This window comes from Panthera tigris, chromosome C1 (assembly GCF_018350195.1).
Source record: "Panthera tigris isolate Pti1 chromosome C1, P.tigris_Pti1_mat1.1, whole genome shotgun sequence".
In the NCBI taxonomy this organism is placed as follows: domain Eukaryota; kingdom Metazoa; phylum Chordata; class Mammalia; order Carnivora; family Felidae; genus Panthera; species Panthera tigris.
The window spans coordinates 212,825,574-212,840,507 of NC_056667.1; the positions used below are offsets into that span (position 1 = coordinate 212,825,574).

The 14,934-nt window shown below is 49.5% G+C and overlaps 1 protein-coding gene across 1 annotated transcript in view; it reads right to left on the reverse strand.

Moving 5' to 3' along the window:
- NGEF (neuronal guanine nucleotide exchange factor) overlaps positions 1 to 14,559 on the reverse strand; it is a 37,268-nt gene extending 22,709 nt beyond the window's left edge. The window contains exons 1-3 of the mRNA XM_042995667.1: positions 14,406 to 14,559; positions 13,567 to 13,709; positions 6,978 to 7,279 (exon numbers count right to left, since the gene is read on the reverse strand). Coding sequence (XP_042851601.1) covers positions 6,978 to 7,279; positions 13,567 to 13,709; positions 14,406 to 14,512 — 552 coding nt within the window. The 5' untranslated portion in view covers positions 14,513 to 14,559. The remainder of the gene's footprint in view (positions 1 to 6,977; positions 7,280 to 13,566; positions 13,710 to 14,405) is intronic.
- Positions 14,560 to 14,934: the final 375 nt, after the last annotated feature.

Genomic DNA, 14,934 nt, shown 5'->3' on the forward strand with positions numbered 1-14,934 from the left:
ATCCCGTCAGTTGCCTTTTAGTTTTGCTGATTGTTTCCTTTGCTGTGTAGAAGCTTTTTACCTTGATGAGGTCTCAATAGTTCATTGACCTGAATTCTTTAAAATCTCTTAAAGCGTGCTAATGATCCATCTTGGTGAATGTTCTGTGTGCACTTGAAAAAAAAAAAACAAACCTGTATTCTACTAGTGTTGAGTGGGGTGTCCTATAAATGTCATTAGTTCCAGTTGGTTGATGCAGTCAACTTTTCTTTTTTTTTTTTTAAAGAAAGCAGATTCTGCTTTATTATTTATTTGATATTCTTTTAAGTAGGGCAGCACAGAGCCCAGTGTGGGGCTTGAACTCACGACCCTGAGATCAAGACCTGAGCTGAGATCAAGAGTTGAACACTTAAGTGACTGAGCCACCCAGGCACCACCCCCCACTTTCTAAATTTTTTTTTTTTTGAGAGAGGGAGAGAACATGCATGTGTGCACGTTGGGGAGGGGCAGAGGCAGAGGGAGAGAGAATGTTAAGCAGGCTTCAAGCCCAGCAAGGAGCTGGTCGAGGGACTCAATCCCACAATCCTGGGATCATGACCGGAGCTGAAATCAAGAGTCAGACGCTCAACTGACTGAGCCACCCAGGCACCTGAATGACATTCAACTCTTCTATATCCTGATTTCATGCCTCCAGGTCCTACTGATTATGGAGAGAGGGGGTGTTTAAGTGGATTTGTTGCAACGTGTGTGTGCACTACTGATCAGATTTGGTTACTAAGATTTTCAAATTATGTGTGTATTTTCCTCTTTGCCATGTTCTAGACCAGGGGTCAGCACACCATAGCCCATGGGCCGGCCAACTGTAACTGTAAACTTTAATTGGAATGTCCATCCCTTTGCATGGTGTCTATCTGCGGCTATGACATTATAACGGAGAGCTGAGTGGTTGTGAAAGGGGCCGTATGGCCCGCAAAGCCTAAAATATTTACTATCAGGTCCTTTACTAATGGATGATTCCTGCTCTAGACTTGTCCTGACCAATACAGTGGCAACCTGGAGCTCTTGAAATGGAGGTTGGTTTAAATTAAGTAAAATTAAACGTTTGGTTCCTCAGTTGCACTAACTGGGTTTCAAATGCTCAACAGTCACATGTTGACTGGAGACTTTTGGAGATGCAGTGATAGAACATGTCCGGTGTTGCAGAAAATGCTGCTGGCCAGCAGTGTTCTAGGCTATTCTAAGCAACAAGGGACTCCTCTGTGCTTTGACCACTTGGCACAACTCAGTCATCTGGGTGCAACATCTCTTTTGTAGATTTTTTTGGCTACCTGGTATATTTTGGTGTTTAAAAAATTTTTATTTTTGAGTTAATTTTTGGTAGCTTATATTTTCCTAGAAAATAATTCTTCACTCAAAACTTTTACGTTATCTTTTGATCTCTACCCTATCTGCTTTCCTTAAGAGTATGTTTGTGTGGGGGGTTTCCCACCGTATGTCTCAAGCTGACATCTTAGTTCAGTTAATTTTGTATTTATTCCTTATTTAATAATGAAAGCATGTAAGGTTGTGAATTTTTATCCAAATGCAGCTTTGGCAGCGTTCCGTATGTTTTTAAAAATGTAGCATCTTCCTCATCATCTTTGAAAAAGTCTATAAGATTTACTTTCTTATCTCAAAGGTTAGGAGCATTTAAACATTTCTGATGTGAGGTTTTTACACTGTTTACATTTATTTTCTTGTTTCACTGCATTTTATGGCGGAGAGATTCCGGCCTGTACAATTTTAATAAACATTCATCGAGCTTTTTCTTATGGCTGTTGAACATGGCCACTCTTTGGTGGTATTTCTGGACACTGGAAAATAAAAGATTGCTTCTCTTAGGAGCAGTGCTGTCCAAAAGAAATAGCAGTCTCAGATACAATTTTAAATTTCTTAGTAACCACATTAAAAAAGGTCAAAAAAAAAAAAAAAGGAAAATTTTCATCTGTTTTACTTAATCTAGTGTATCCAGGATATTATGTCAACATGCAATATAGAAATTATTAATAAGGTACTTTGCTTTCTTTTTATTTGTGCTAAGCCCTCAAAATTTGGCGTGTATTTTACACGCACAACATGTTCCGTTGGGGTTAACCGCGTTAAGGGATCCGTAGCTCCACGTGGAGACAGGCTACCAGTGGGCGACACGCCTTCAGTGACTATAGAGATCTGTAAAAATGTCTTAAACCCACCTCATGACTGTCTTCAGATTGCTTATGTCTGTGGTATATCCCACCCTACAGAGACAGTATATTGTGTGTGTCAGCTTCTGCTAGTGTTTCTGATGGATTCTGCTCTGTCTGGCTGCCGGTTCATAATAGTTTGTAATATTACCTTTTCATTGTAGAGTGCACCTCTTGGGAATGGCCTTCCTATTTCCTAATCATAAGACAGAACATCTAGGAGACTAGGTTGAAAACAGTAAAAAGACTGGCAGGTTTCCTATAAAAATGACAAAATATTTTTATGTGAAAAAAGATACAACAGACAAAGCAGGAAGGCAGGGCACCATTGAGATCAGCCCGTATGGCTCTTTATCCTCCTAACTGAGTCGATGTGCCTGGCAGCCCTGTGATACAGGTACTATGATTATCTCCATTTTACAGTTAAGGAAACAAAGGCACAGAGAGGTTAAGTAACAGGCCCAAGGTCACACAGCTAGGGAGTAGCAGAACTGGGATTCAAACCCAGGCATTTGGGCTCTGGTGCCTGTGCGCATAACCATCATGCTAAATCACTTCCCCTATGCTTTACGACAGAAGAAAACATTTTAAATGTATATAAAATAATGTAACGTCCAGAACATACAAAAAGCTGCTATCGATCAAGAAGAGAAGTACAGTAAAACCTTGACTTGTGAGCATAATTTGCTCTGGAAACATGCTCGTAATCCAAAGCACTCATATATCAAAGCGGATTTCAAGAACCACTGACTCAGTTGTGATCATGTGACATGTGGCATCATGTCCTACTTGTACTGCAAGACATGGCTCACTTGTCAAGTTAAAGTTCATTAGAGGTGTTTGCTCGTCTTGCGGAACCCTCGCTGAACAAGGTACCCGAAATCCAAGGTCCTACTGGATAAACGCCCCAATAGAAAAATGGGCAAAGGATAAGAACAGGCAATTCTTAGATAAGGAAACGGAAATAGCCAACAAACATATGAAAAGACGCTCAATTTACAAGTCATCGATACAGGCGGGTTAAAACGAGGTACAATTTCTTTCACCCAACAGACTGGGGCAAACATCTTGCGGTTTGCTAACTGGCACCCCTGGGGCGGTACAGAATCTGTCTTGCCTCTTTGAATGGCAAGCTGGCAGTGCCCACCACCATTTTAACTGTTCTTTGCGGCGACATTTACCCCAATGTTTACAGCGGCGCTGTCAACAGAAGCCAAATTATCGAAAGAGCCCAAATGTCCATCAAGTGATGGATGAAATAGATTAGATGTGGTTTATACATACAATGGAATACTACTCGGCGATGAAAAAGAATGAAATCTGGCCATTTGCAGCAACATGGATGGAACTGGAGGATATTATGCTAAGCCAAAGAAGTCAGAGGAAGACAGATATCACATGATTTCACTCATACGTGGAATTTGAGAAACTTTACAGATTTTCATAGGGGAAGGGAAGGAAAAATAAGATAAAAACAGAGGGAGGCAAACCATAAGAAACTCTTAAATACAGAGAACAAACTGATGGTTGAGGGGGTGGGGGAAATGGGGGCTGGGCATTAAGGTGGGCACTTGTTGGGATGGTCACTGGGTGTCATATGTAAGTGATGAATCACTGGGTTCTACTCCTGAAGCCAAGACTACACTCTAAGTTAGCTAACTTGAGAATTAAAAAAAAAAAAAAAAAGCATACATGCAAACTTAGAAAACCTTAAAATAAACTGTTCACTTTTTACTTTTTTCACTTAAAAAAAACATTTCTTTTAATTATGTAATCTCTACACCCAAGAGGGCTCGAACTCAAGACCCTGAGATCAAGGGTCACATGCTCTTCTGACTGAGCCAGCCAGGTGCCCCTAGAGCGCACTTTACTTTGACACATGAGCACGGAGATACATGCACACAGAAGCTCTTCCTAATCAAGCTCCGCGGGACCACTTGCTGAGTCAATGGCACTGTTTCCCTGCAAAGCTGTGCAGGGGTCCGCTGAGCTCTTTGGTCACCAGGCCACCTGCACACTTCCCTCCCCACCTATGAGCCGCCCGCCCCCGTGCTTGCCGTCACACTCATTCAAGCCAGCTGTACTGCAGGCCACGGGGAGCGGTTTTCATGAAAATTAAGCTGAAGGCTCTTAAGAGGCCAACAAAAAGCAAGTTGCTAAAAACCAAAACCCAAATCAAACTGCTGTTGAATAAAACAACTAAGTATGGGGGGAAACCTCACAAACATCTGTAAGGATTTTGCCCCTACGAGTCTCTGTAAGTGTCTGAACTCCAAAACCAGAGTTTTGCGACATTGGGACTACACTTTAAACAGGAAAGAGAAGACACACACAGCTGGTCCCCCGGTGAGAGGCCAGGAGCCCAGAAAAGGCCGGCACACGTCTGCACTGTGTTTTCTTGAACAACGAAAACGTGTTCATGAATTGCTTATTTAATTTTAAAACACTTAAAAATAAAGCGATACCTTCATCAGCGTAAAGGATCCCTTTAACAATACAAGATGATTCGCTCCCTTTGTTAACTTATCTGAATTCGACTCTGTCCCACAATGTAACGGGTCTAGTTTTCCAATCAATTGGAGATTTCGGTCTTTCCATGGAGGATTTAAGCAATTTACACTTATTATAACTGATAAGTTTGCTACGGACTCTGCCGCCTTATTTTATGTTGTTGGTTTTTGTGTGTGTGTGTGTGTGTGTGTGTGTGTGTGTGCGCTTTTTTATGGTTTTCTTTCATTACAAAGAGAGCCCTGTGCTCTCTGCTTTAACTTTACTTATGTTGTAGAAAGCTTATAAGTTCTACTAGAGTTTATCCCTAAGCTTTCCGAAGTAGTTCAAATCTTTATTTCTCTAATTATCAAGGTAAGAAAAAGAAATATTTACCCAGAAATTGGTCTTTTTTCCTTGTTCCAGGGACCAAAAAAAAAAAAAAAAAAAAAAAGTCCCCATGGTGGTAATACTGTGTGAAACAAGTCAAATACAAAATAGTATTGTATAATTCCTAGTTAGGGATGGTGGCCGTGCCTGCGGCTGAGGAAGCCTCTAGGAGGGACGGACAGGTGCGGGGGTGGGAGGGGTGTCTCTCCACATGTTCCGGCACCTTCCTCACGGTTGCTTTTCTCAATCCAGCGCCCCCTGCCTCCGGGGAGGTACCCCCATACATCTTCATTTCCATGGAGGCGACTGGCTTCTTTATGCCTCCTCCAGTATTTTTTATGCAAAACTGGGGAGAAGCCACATCGGGAATGGATGCCTACACATTATTTACATCAGAAGTTTCATAAGAAAAAACAAAACTCTTGACACAGCCATTTACAAGTCACTGCTCACAAGTCCCAAGGGATGTCAAGTTTTAATCCATCCCTCCTGATCGTCCCTGACCCTCCCGGGTGGGGTGCCGGCGGCTCTGCACAAAATACCGCCCCCCCCGCCCCCGGCCCCAACGGCCCCCTCACCTTCCCTGAGCAGCTGTCAAGCACACTGTGAGCCTGAGTCCACGTTAGGGGACTCTGGTCAGGAGTGCTCTCGTTCCCGGTCGTGGGCTGTGGGCACACGTTACTTGTGCCTTTTAAATAAACAAGAAGAACAAATGTTTCTGTGGACTCCGGTGCAGAAGGCACAGGGGTTAAACAGGGCAGGCCATCTGGAGACCCGGCCGCATCTAGGAACAAGTTCCAGTATGGTCCTGAAGGGGCACGTGAGTGTGGGTGAGAGACAGATGATGAAACTGAACAGATTGAAAAAAACCCCAAATCTCTCCACCTATCTATCCACCTTTTTTTTTTTTTTTTTAACGTTTATTTATTTTTGAGACAGAGAGAGAGCATGAACAGGGGAGGGTCAGAGAGGGGAAGACACAGAATCTGAAACAGGCTCCAGGCTCTGAGCTGTCAGCACAGAGCCCGACGCGGGGCTCAAACCCACAAACTGCGAGATTATGACCTGAGCCGGAGTCGGCCGCTTAACTGACTGAGCCACCCAGGCGCCCCTCTATCCACCTTTTAAAATTCCCCATGAGCACCCACGTGGATCCTCGCCATTTCCCCCCCAGCAGTCTCTGTCCTCACCGCTGACCGGCCACGCCCTGCTGACTCTAGACCACAGGTGCGCTTTCTGCACCCAAGTAATCTTTGCTCAACTAAATGAACACGAAGATTTCTTAGCGACGCGTTTCTCTCACTGTTAATTTTTCATGGGTTATTTCTCCCTGCCTGCGACAAACCGTTAGGCCACCCAGTGCTTCTGCCTCAGCCTAACTCACAGGCAAGGTCTGGCTGAACCATCAAGTGAAGCAGAGAAGGCACACAAGCCCAGGCAAGGTGGCAGGGGCTCCAGAATGACGCGGTGAAGGTGAACCACAGATGACGGACTTCCTTCCCGGGCCCAGCGAGCTCGGCATCACCGAGTGCATCGAGTGCATCGAGTGCATCGGCGCTCACGTGTGCCCCACAAACACCCGACGGCAATGGCGGGGACAAAAGAATGCCACCTTGCTCTCTAATGAAACAGCCAGGCTGTGAACATGCAGGCTTGGGCTGAGCTCTCCTGGAAGGTAATGAGGGATTTTTTGTTGCCTGTGAAATGATGTGAATTTCCCTGCATGTTCTGGATGGCTGAGCCCTGCCTGGAACTCTTCTGGTTAGCCAGCTGGAGGTCCTCCCCTCACAGAAGAAGCCTCACCACCGCCCCCCCAACCCCCACCCCTGGTTAAAATACCTGTATGTTCTGAAAGGAGATAAGGAGATCCCACCCCCTCCCTTCCTGGCAGCCCTTTACCTCCTGCAGTTTGATCTCCTCGGGCTGGAGGATTTCCAGCACCCCGCTGCTCTGGATCTCTGGAAGATCCTGCCAGAGGTTAAATCGCGAGTGGGGGTTACTGAGCAGGCAGATCTGGGGCAGAGCCTTCCTCTCGGGTGGGCTTGCCGGCTCATCCTCCTCCTCCTCGTCCTCATCCTCTCCTGGAGTCTCCTCGCTGGCCGGGGAAACATGGGCATTGGTTTGTATCTCTGCATCCTGTTGTCTCCTGGTTTCAATTTCCTGGAGTGTTGATTTGTCTCGGTATTCCTGATACAGGAGCCCTGAAGTCAAACAGATTTATAATGAAGAAAAGGGAAAGATTTCAGACGAAGATCTTTCTGAATCACTAGGTCAGGGCTCGGTACTCTTATCAAGGGCAGGTGCTGCACCTATGAATACATAAAGCCAGCCAGCCCCGCACCCGTCTCCCCAAAAGGCTCCGGGCGGCCCAATGAACTGCCACATCTTCATTTCTCGGGAACGATCAGCATACGGAAGTTTTGTTCAACAAATAAAGAAATCCATGAATGCATTCAAAATCCAATCACACAAATATACTCGGCAAATCTAGAACTTGATGTGTTAATAACCATTGTGCCCAGAGTTGATGGACACGTCCCAATTACGTTTCAGTATCCCAACAGGATGCTTTCCCTAGCCTTAAATGCTTCAATATTAAAAACCCAAGTATGTTCATTTGCGAAATGGGAGTAGTTGTAAATTCTCATCGTGAAGGAAAGACCAGTAATTCATCCCTTTTTTTTTTTTTTTTGCTTTTGCAATTTCAGACTTACCTCCCTGACCAATTGTACTTAAAATAAAAGCACTCTATGTCTCCAAGGAGATTTGGAGGTACATATGAATCAGCACAAACGTAGCATCTCCATAGGGAAAACCCACTTGAGACATCCTGGCTGCAGGGTGGAGGGAGGGTCTCCTCACAGCAGATAAGCTTCAGTGGCCAGGGGGTTTCCTGGCCTAGCGAAACCGGGGTGGGGCCTGCGAGAGGAGGGGGCCAGACCCCTAGGGTCTTGTCTACTTGCCAGGCCATGAAGGTGGTGGTCTATCCTGTTGGGAAGAGAGAGGCCCCGAATGACCGGAGGCAAGCAGCTCTGCCCCCATTTTTGGATGGGTGTGGTTAGGAAGAAAGAGGCTGGGGTTAATTCCCCAGGAGGGTGATGATGCAGACATGCACTACCTGTGGGGGATGGGGCCAAGTACCCAATTCGGGGAACAGTGATAATAAGGTACAAGTCGGGTGCTGGTGACTGCCTGTTGCTGGGTCATGAATGACATCCAGGTGACCAGCATGGCCACAGGGTGTGGTGGCCCCACTCAGAGAGACCAGGAACACAGGGAGAGGGTACAACTGGGGGATGGGGTGGTGGAGAGATCAGGTGCACCTGAGGGGCACCCAGGAGGAGAGGTCCAGTGGGCAGCTAGCTGGATGCACTGGTCTGAACAGCAGTTGGGGCCCCTTGATATGTCTACCTATAAAACAAACATGAGTTTCCCAAAGAAATTCTAATCGGGATAAATGTACCACTTGTAAAGCACTTTCTCTTACAATGAACGAAGTACAAACATTAGCTATTATTCCTTCCTTATCTAATTGTTAAATATATCTAAACAGGAGACAAAGGAACGAAAGAAAAACAGATTAACTTTGAAATCCTGAATGTGGCCAGATAAATTATATTCATAAACAGGAGCCAAACAAACTCGCCCTGTGGAATTAGTTGGCTTCCTATGCTCCATAATGCAAAATTATACAGTCTTTATGGTAAGTATAGCGTTTACTTAAAAAAAAAAAAAAAAAAAAAATTAAGATCCAGGGCGCCTGGGTGGCTCAGTGGGTTGAGCAGCTGACTTCAGCTCAGGTCATGATCTCATAGCTCGTGAGTTCGAGCCCCGCGTCGGGCTCTGTGCTGACGGCTCAGAGCCCGGAGCCTGCTTTGGATTCTGTGTCTCCCTCTCTCTCTGCCCCTAACCCACTCACATTCTGTCTCTGTCTCTCTCAAAAATAAAAATAAACATTAAAAATAATAATACATAATTAAAAAATTTAAAAAAATTAAGATCCTATGATGTTGCAGTGTTAGAATCCTGTGATTTTGCAATGTTACAGTGAAAAAAGAAAAGCAAAGTCTTCGTTAAATGCAATCCAGACTGAAGATCTATAAGACAGAGGTTTAACGTCACTACCTAAACTGGTTCAGTCATGAGCGTAAGATTTAACTGTTGTGCTGACATTGACCCAGTCATTCTCCTGTGATTCCAATGCACAGTGTTTCCAGAGGCTTAAAGAAATCAAGTTTGAGTTGAGTTGGATTCACATTTCCAGGTGACTGAGCCTCTCACATAGTAGGTACTCATGTATTTGTTGGACGCCTTTAAAAAAATGCCGTTTCTAAAGTTTCACCAAAGCGCTTACTAATCTGGCGTCTTTTTGAAGGTTCAAAAAATATGTCTTACATATGCTACGGTCGGCATATCATGAGTAAATCCTATCTCCGGCATCTCACTGTGATACGTCTGGTGAAAAGCAGCAAAAATATCAGCATTGTGGGTAGTTGTGTTGAAAATAATAATTCGGAAATCACACGGTTGGCTGCCTCTCCCCCATCTCCTCACACCCCTTGTTCCCAGCTGGCAGGGGAGGAGTTCTGTTTGGGTGCTGACCCGTTCTGTGCTCTGGGAAGTGGGTGAATGTTGACTGATCAAAACCTACTGTGATGCTGTATTGTACACCTGGAACGAATATTAGTTTATATGTTAACTAACTGGAATTAAAATAAAAGCTTAAAAAATAGAAGTAAAAACTTTCTCCAAAGGGTGGGGGGAAAAAAACCCAAACCAACCAACCAAACAAAAATTCTTTAGAGAGAGCTCTCAATTATCTTAGCAGTATAATGGCTAGCTCCAGGGGATTCCCTTGACAAGAGAAAATCACAGAAATTAGTCTTAAGATTTAGAAATAAATGTCCACATCCAATGTAAATTTCCCTTAAAATCTGGCTTCATCTGCCTAAAGGGCCTCATCTGCCCTATAAGATTCATAGGGGACACTCAGCCCTAATCTGTAAGTTCAAAGTATACAGGTTGTTCATGTATATGCTGAAAGCCAGAAAATAAGTTTAACAAAACCACCTGAAACCAACCAACCAACCAACCAACAAACAAACAAAAAAGCCCTACCGTGATAGTTTCCTCCTTCTTGCCAGTGGTGGGTTTAGACATGAGCATGACATAACCTAACCTGGCCAAGGAGAGTAAGGGGACATCCTACATCTCTGAGAAGGGCTTCCCAAAAAGATGTTCCTTACCAATAAACACTTGAAGAATAAACACTTCCCTTTTTTGCTTTTATACATGGCTGCTTGAAGATGTGATGCCTGGAGCTATGGCAGCCATCTTGTGACATGAAGCCCAAATGTTGAGAATGGTGGAGAGAAAGGAGCTGGGTGAGGAAACCAATTCCAGAATTTTCTACCTTTGAGATACAATATTGCCATTGTGTAATGTCATTTTTTGCTGGATATTCTGTTACTTTTGGTCAACGACTCCCACTACCAGTAATTTTAGGATTTTCTTAAAACTCTATAGTTCTTTCTGAAACATTTAGAATATGAATTTCAACACTGTTTTTCCTGGAATTACTGTGACTACAAAGAGTCATCTGACACACTGTGTAACCATTTTTCATAACTTGTTTATTTTTATTGGTCTTAAAATTCAGATAGAGTAGCTTTACCTGAGAAGCTACATGTTAACTGATTAAATTTCTCTACTCCTTGTACTGTTAATACGATTTCCTATTTTATATCTTGTACACTCAGCAAGCACAACTTTATGTGAAAATTAACTTTACTGGTAAAATCTTTCACCTGGTGTATATATTTTTAATTGTTTTAAATATTTATTTTAGAGACAGACACACAGTGCAAGCAGGGGAGGGGCAGAGAGAGAGAGAGAGGAAGACACAGAATCTGAAGCAGGTTCCAGGCTCCGAGCTGTCAGCACAGCGCCGGATGCGGGGCTCAAACTCACCAGGTCATGACCTGAGCCGAAGTCAGATGCTTAACTGACTGAGCCACCCAGGGGCTCCTTTCACCTGGCATATTACTATTGTTTTTTTAATGTTTATTTATTCTAAGAGAGAGACAGAAAGAGAGTGCGTGTGTGCACACAGAGGAGGGGCAGAGAGAGACAGGGAGACAGAGAATCCCAAGCAGGCTCCCGCGCAGCGCCCGACGCGGGGCTCTATCTCACAAACCGTGAGATCAGGACCTGAGCCAAAATCAAGAGTCGGACGCTTAACCGACCGAGCCACCCAGGTGCTCCCCACCTGGTGTATTATATTCATGCAAAATTAGAAGACCCAGTTCCCATCTTTCCTACTTAAGATGATTTGTACCAGGCTGGCTGTGCTGCCCCGTGAAAGGGGGAGTTCCTCTTGGAGTCATTCAAAATCCCACTTTTCGAATCACTCACATAGAAACTTCTAAAGGGTGGGGGATTCATTTAATTTTAAGTGAACACCTTTCACGTGTCAAGCATCTGTTAGGGGTCAGAGACAACAACAGCACACCTGTGCACACGAAGCCCGTCTCAGGGTCCATCACAGGGTCTCGGGGTCCGTGGTCTATAACGACAGCTGTGTGCACCACGCTGAGCAATTCTGTTCTGGCCTCCGTGGGAGACGCTGCAAACCCCAAGAGCAGGCTACACAATGCCCACACCTGCCTTCGCCTTTTCCTCCCTGCTTGATTCCCCTGTGGCTTTAGGAACGCGTCCTTATCTGATACCTGGCAAGGAACGCCCTTCCTTCCGGGAGGTAAGGGCAGATAGGGCTGTTGGAGGAGTCTGCTCGGCACCGGCCTCAAGTCCATAAGGGAGGAAGCGAGAAGGTGCTGACAGCTCTGGGTTGTCGTCCATCCATCACAGCCGGTGAGCACTTACTACGGATCCAGCCCAGGAGCCGGACAGAGATATTCACCAATTATACCAGCGGATACTGGAAGGGGGTGGTGGGAGAAAAGACTTGGAATATTAGTCCCTGCGGTTTGCCACATGCCGAGGGCCAGCCTGAGTGCACACCAGCGCTCAGGTCCCCTGACTCCCTGCCTCAAGCTTGTGCCACTAGCCTAACGGGACCGGCCACCTCCAGGAGGGGTGGGCCGGCCGCCCGTAATGCAGAGGACAGCCCCTCTCTCCGCGAAAGGAGGCATGGAGCTCCCCACCCCCACTCTACGTCCCTCCCAGTGATGACACTGGTTTTAGCCACAGAAGATCCCTTTCGAGAGGGTGGAAGTCAAGGTTTCCAGCGTATGCTAAGGCAGACGTGGGTTTCCTCACTACGAAGGACAATGCGGCAGAGAGGCGGGAGGAAAAGGTTTCTAAGGGTCTTCGCTCTCGGCCCCTGTCCGTTACCCCAGCAAACAAAGGGAAAATCTGCCACCATCACCCAGCCTGACACACAGGAAGCCCTGGTAACAAAATTCCTGGAGTCAGCGCAGCCCAACAGCTCGCAGAATGCGCCCCACCCCCTCTGCTGTGCGCGGGCTCCGCTCCCCTCGGGGTTCAGTCTGGAAAAAACCCTTCCAGGGAAGAGTGGGCTGGCCCGAGAAGTCTCCCACAGACAGGGTCTCCTGGGGCAACGGAAACTCTGCTTCCACTCAAGACACCTCACGTCTGCCTCAGTGACTCAGAGAGAGGACAGTAACGATGTATTTAGGGATAAAGCTTCCAAACCTGGCATTTTAATTTAACGGATAAAGTGCTGCTCTGACGACACTGAAGGACAAAAAGATTTGCTAAGCAGCCGGTACCGTTTTCCAAACAACGGAGCCCACGTTGCCCCCCTTCACTACCCCTTCACTACCGCCGGTGGGGACTGTCACGGGAGGGACCTCATTTGACGGCGTTAGCAACTTTTGACTTTTAAATCCAAGTGTTTGCGTTCTCGGGACGCCTTCTCGACCCACTCTGCGCTCACACAGTTCTTGAGCCACAGCTGTGCCCCGCACCCTGGGCCACGTTCCTGGAAAAGCAGGTGACACCAGGCTTCCCTTCCGAACCCAGGGGCCTCTGGGGCTCCCACTCCGTCTCCATCTTACCCTTCCTTCCCACCACTGCCTCTTCTTCCTGAGCCTGGGTCTCCGCAGAAGCCATTCTCAGACCGGGCTGTCTTCCCAGGTCTTTCCCAGGCCCCTCCCACGAGGGGCTCCCACAGCACCCCTTCCTGCAAAACCCAGCAGGGCCTCACCCCTGGTCTTTTCGGCAGAAATGACAAGGGGGCAGAGGGCCCTCCCCGGAAAGGGCTGGGCAGGTAGGCCTCTCTGGAGAGCAGGACTCACGTCCACTTGCTGCAGCCCAATTATACAGCACCATTAAAATGTGGCAGTTCTGCCTGTGGAACCGCTTGGAACCGAATGTGTCGACAACGTCCCTTAGCCACACGGGGTACAGTGCTCGCAGAAATGCAACGGCATCTCACGGGCAGGGGGACCCCCGAGTCCACCAGGGCGCTTCCCAGTGGAGCCCCGCCGCCGCCAAGGACACCCACCTATCTGTTCGATGAGGTTTCTCCACGAGTCTGCGGGAATGGGGTGGATCATCTGCAGGGCCTCGGTGAGCGTGGTCGGGCTGTCGGCGAGCGCCGGGCACTCCTCGGGCGTGGCCCCATTTCCCGGCGTGGAGGACGACTCGCTGCCCGAGAGAAGGAGGCGCAGCGCGGGTTATTTTTAAGCAACGACACACCTTGGCCGGCTCGCGCGTGGTGTCCGCACAAGTGGCCCGGGCCAACTGGACCCTGACGCGGGACGGGCCAGGCGGGCCCCACAGGCCCTTTTGGTCACCGCGCCCGGGCGCGACCGGGGTGATTCATTCCCACACCAGCCCGCCCAAACCCTTCATGTTTTCGGAGCTCGCGGGCAGGCGTCGGAAACTTGGCGCGCCCCTGCCTGCTCCGCGGCGCCGACCGGCCGCCCCGACGGGTCGGGCGGCCGGAATCCCAGCCGGCGCCGCTCACCCCCTGCCGTCCGCTTGTCGCGCGACCCCCGGCCCCCGACTCCCTCCGGCTCCGATCCTCGCGTCCCAGGGCCACGCGGCGCGAAGATGGGGGGGGCGGGGGCGCCGAGCGGGACGCGCGCGCCCAGGGCGCCTGGGAGGGGGCGCGGGAGGAGCCCCGGGGCGGGGATCCGGGCGTCGGCGGCCCGGGCCGGCGCGCACCCCCAGCCCCCGGGCGCGGAGCCCGCACGACCCCGGCCGCAGGTGGAAGTGGCGGGCGGCGGGGGCGCCGGAGCCGGGGGCGGGCGCTAGGCCGCGGGGGTCGGCGTCCCCCGCGCGGGGGCCGGCGGCGCGCGGGGGCGGCACGCGGGGGTCGCGGCGGCCGCTGGTCCTCACCTGCCCGGCAGGTGTCCCGCCGCCGAGTCGCGCGCGTCGCTCTCCGAGGTGGAACTGTCGTGGTCCACGGCGCAGGCGGCACTGAAGGCAGCGGCCAGCAGCTCCATGGGGGCCGGCGGCCGGGCGGGCGCTGGGGCCGGGTCTCGGGCCGCGCTGGGGGCTCGGAGCCGGGCCGGGGGCGACGGGCGGGCGCCAGAACGGGGTCGCAGCGCGCGCGGCTGGAGCTGGAGCCGGAGCCGCCGCTGCCGCCGCCGCCGCCGCTGCCGAGCGCTCCCGCGAGCGGGCGGGCGGGCGGGCGGACCGGCGGGCGCGCGCCCGGAGGCTCCGTGTTGCCACGGCAACGGGCGAGGCGGGAGGGGCGCGCGCGGCGGGGGCGAGGCCGGGCGGCGGCGGGGCGGGGGAGCGCGGGCTGGGCGCGACCGGGGCCCCGCGGGCGCCGACTGCCGCACGGACCTCCCGGCCGGCCGGGCGCTGGGAGAGGGGCAGGCAGCACGGGCGGGGGCCGGCGACCTGCGCCTTCGCCTCCCGC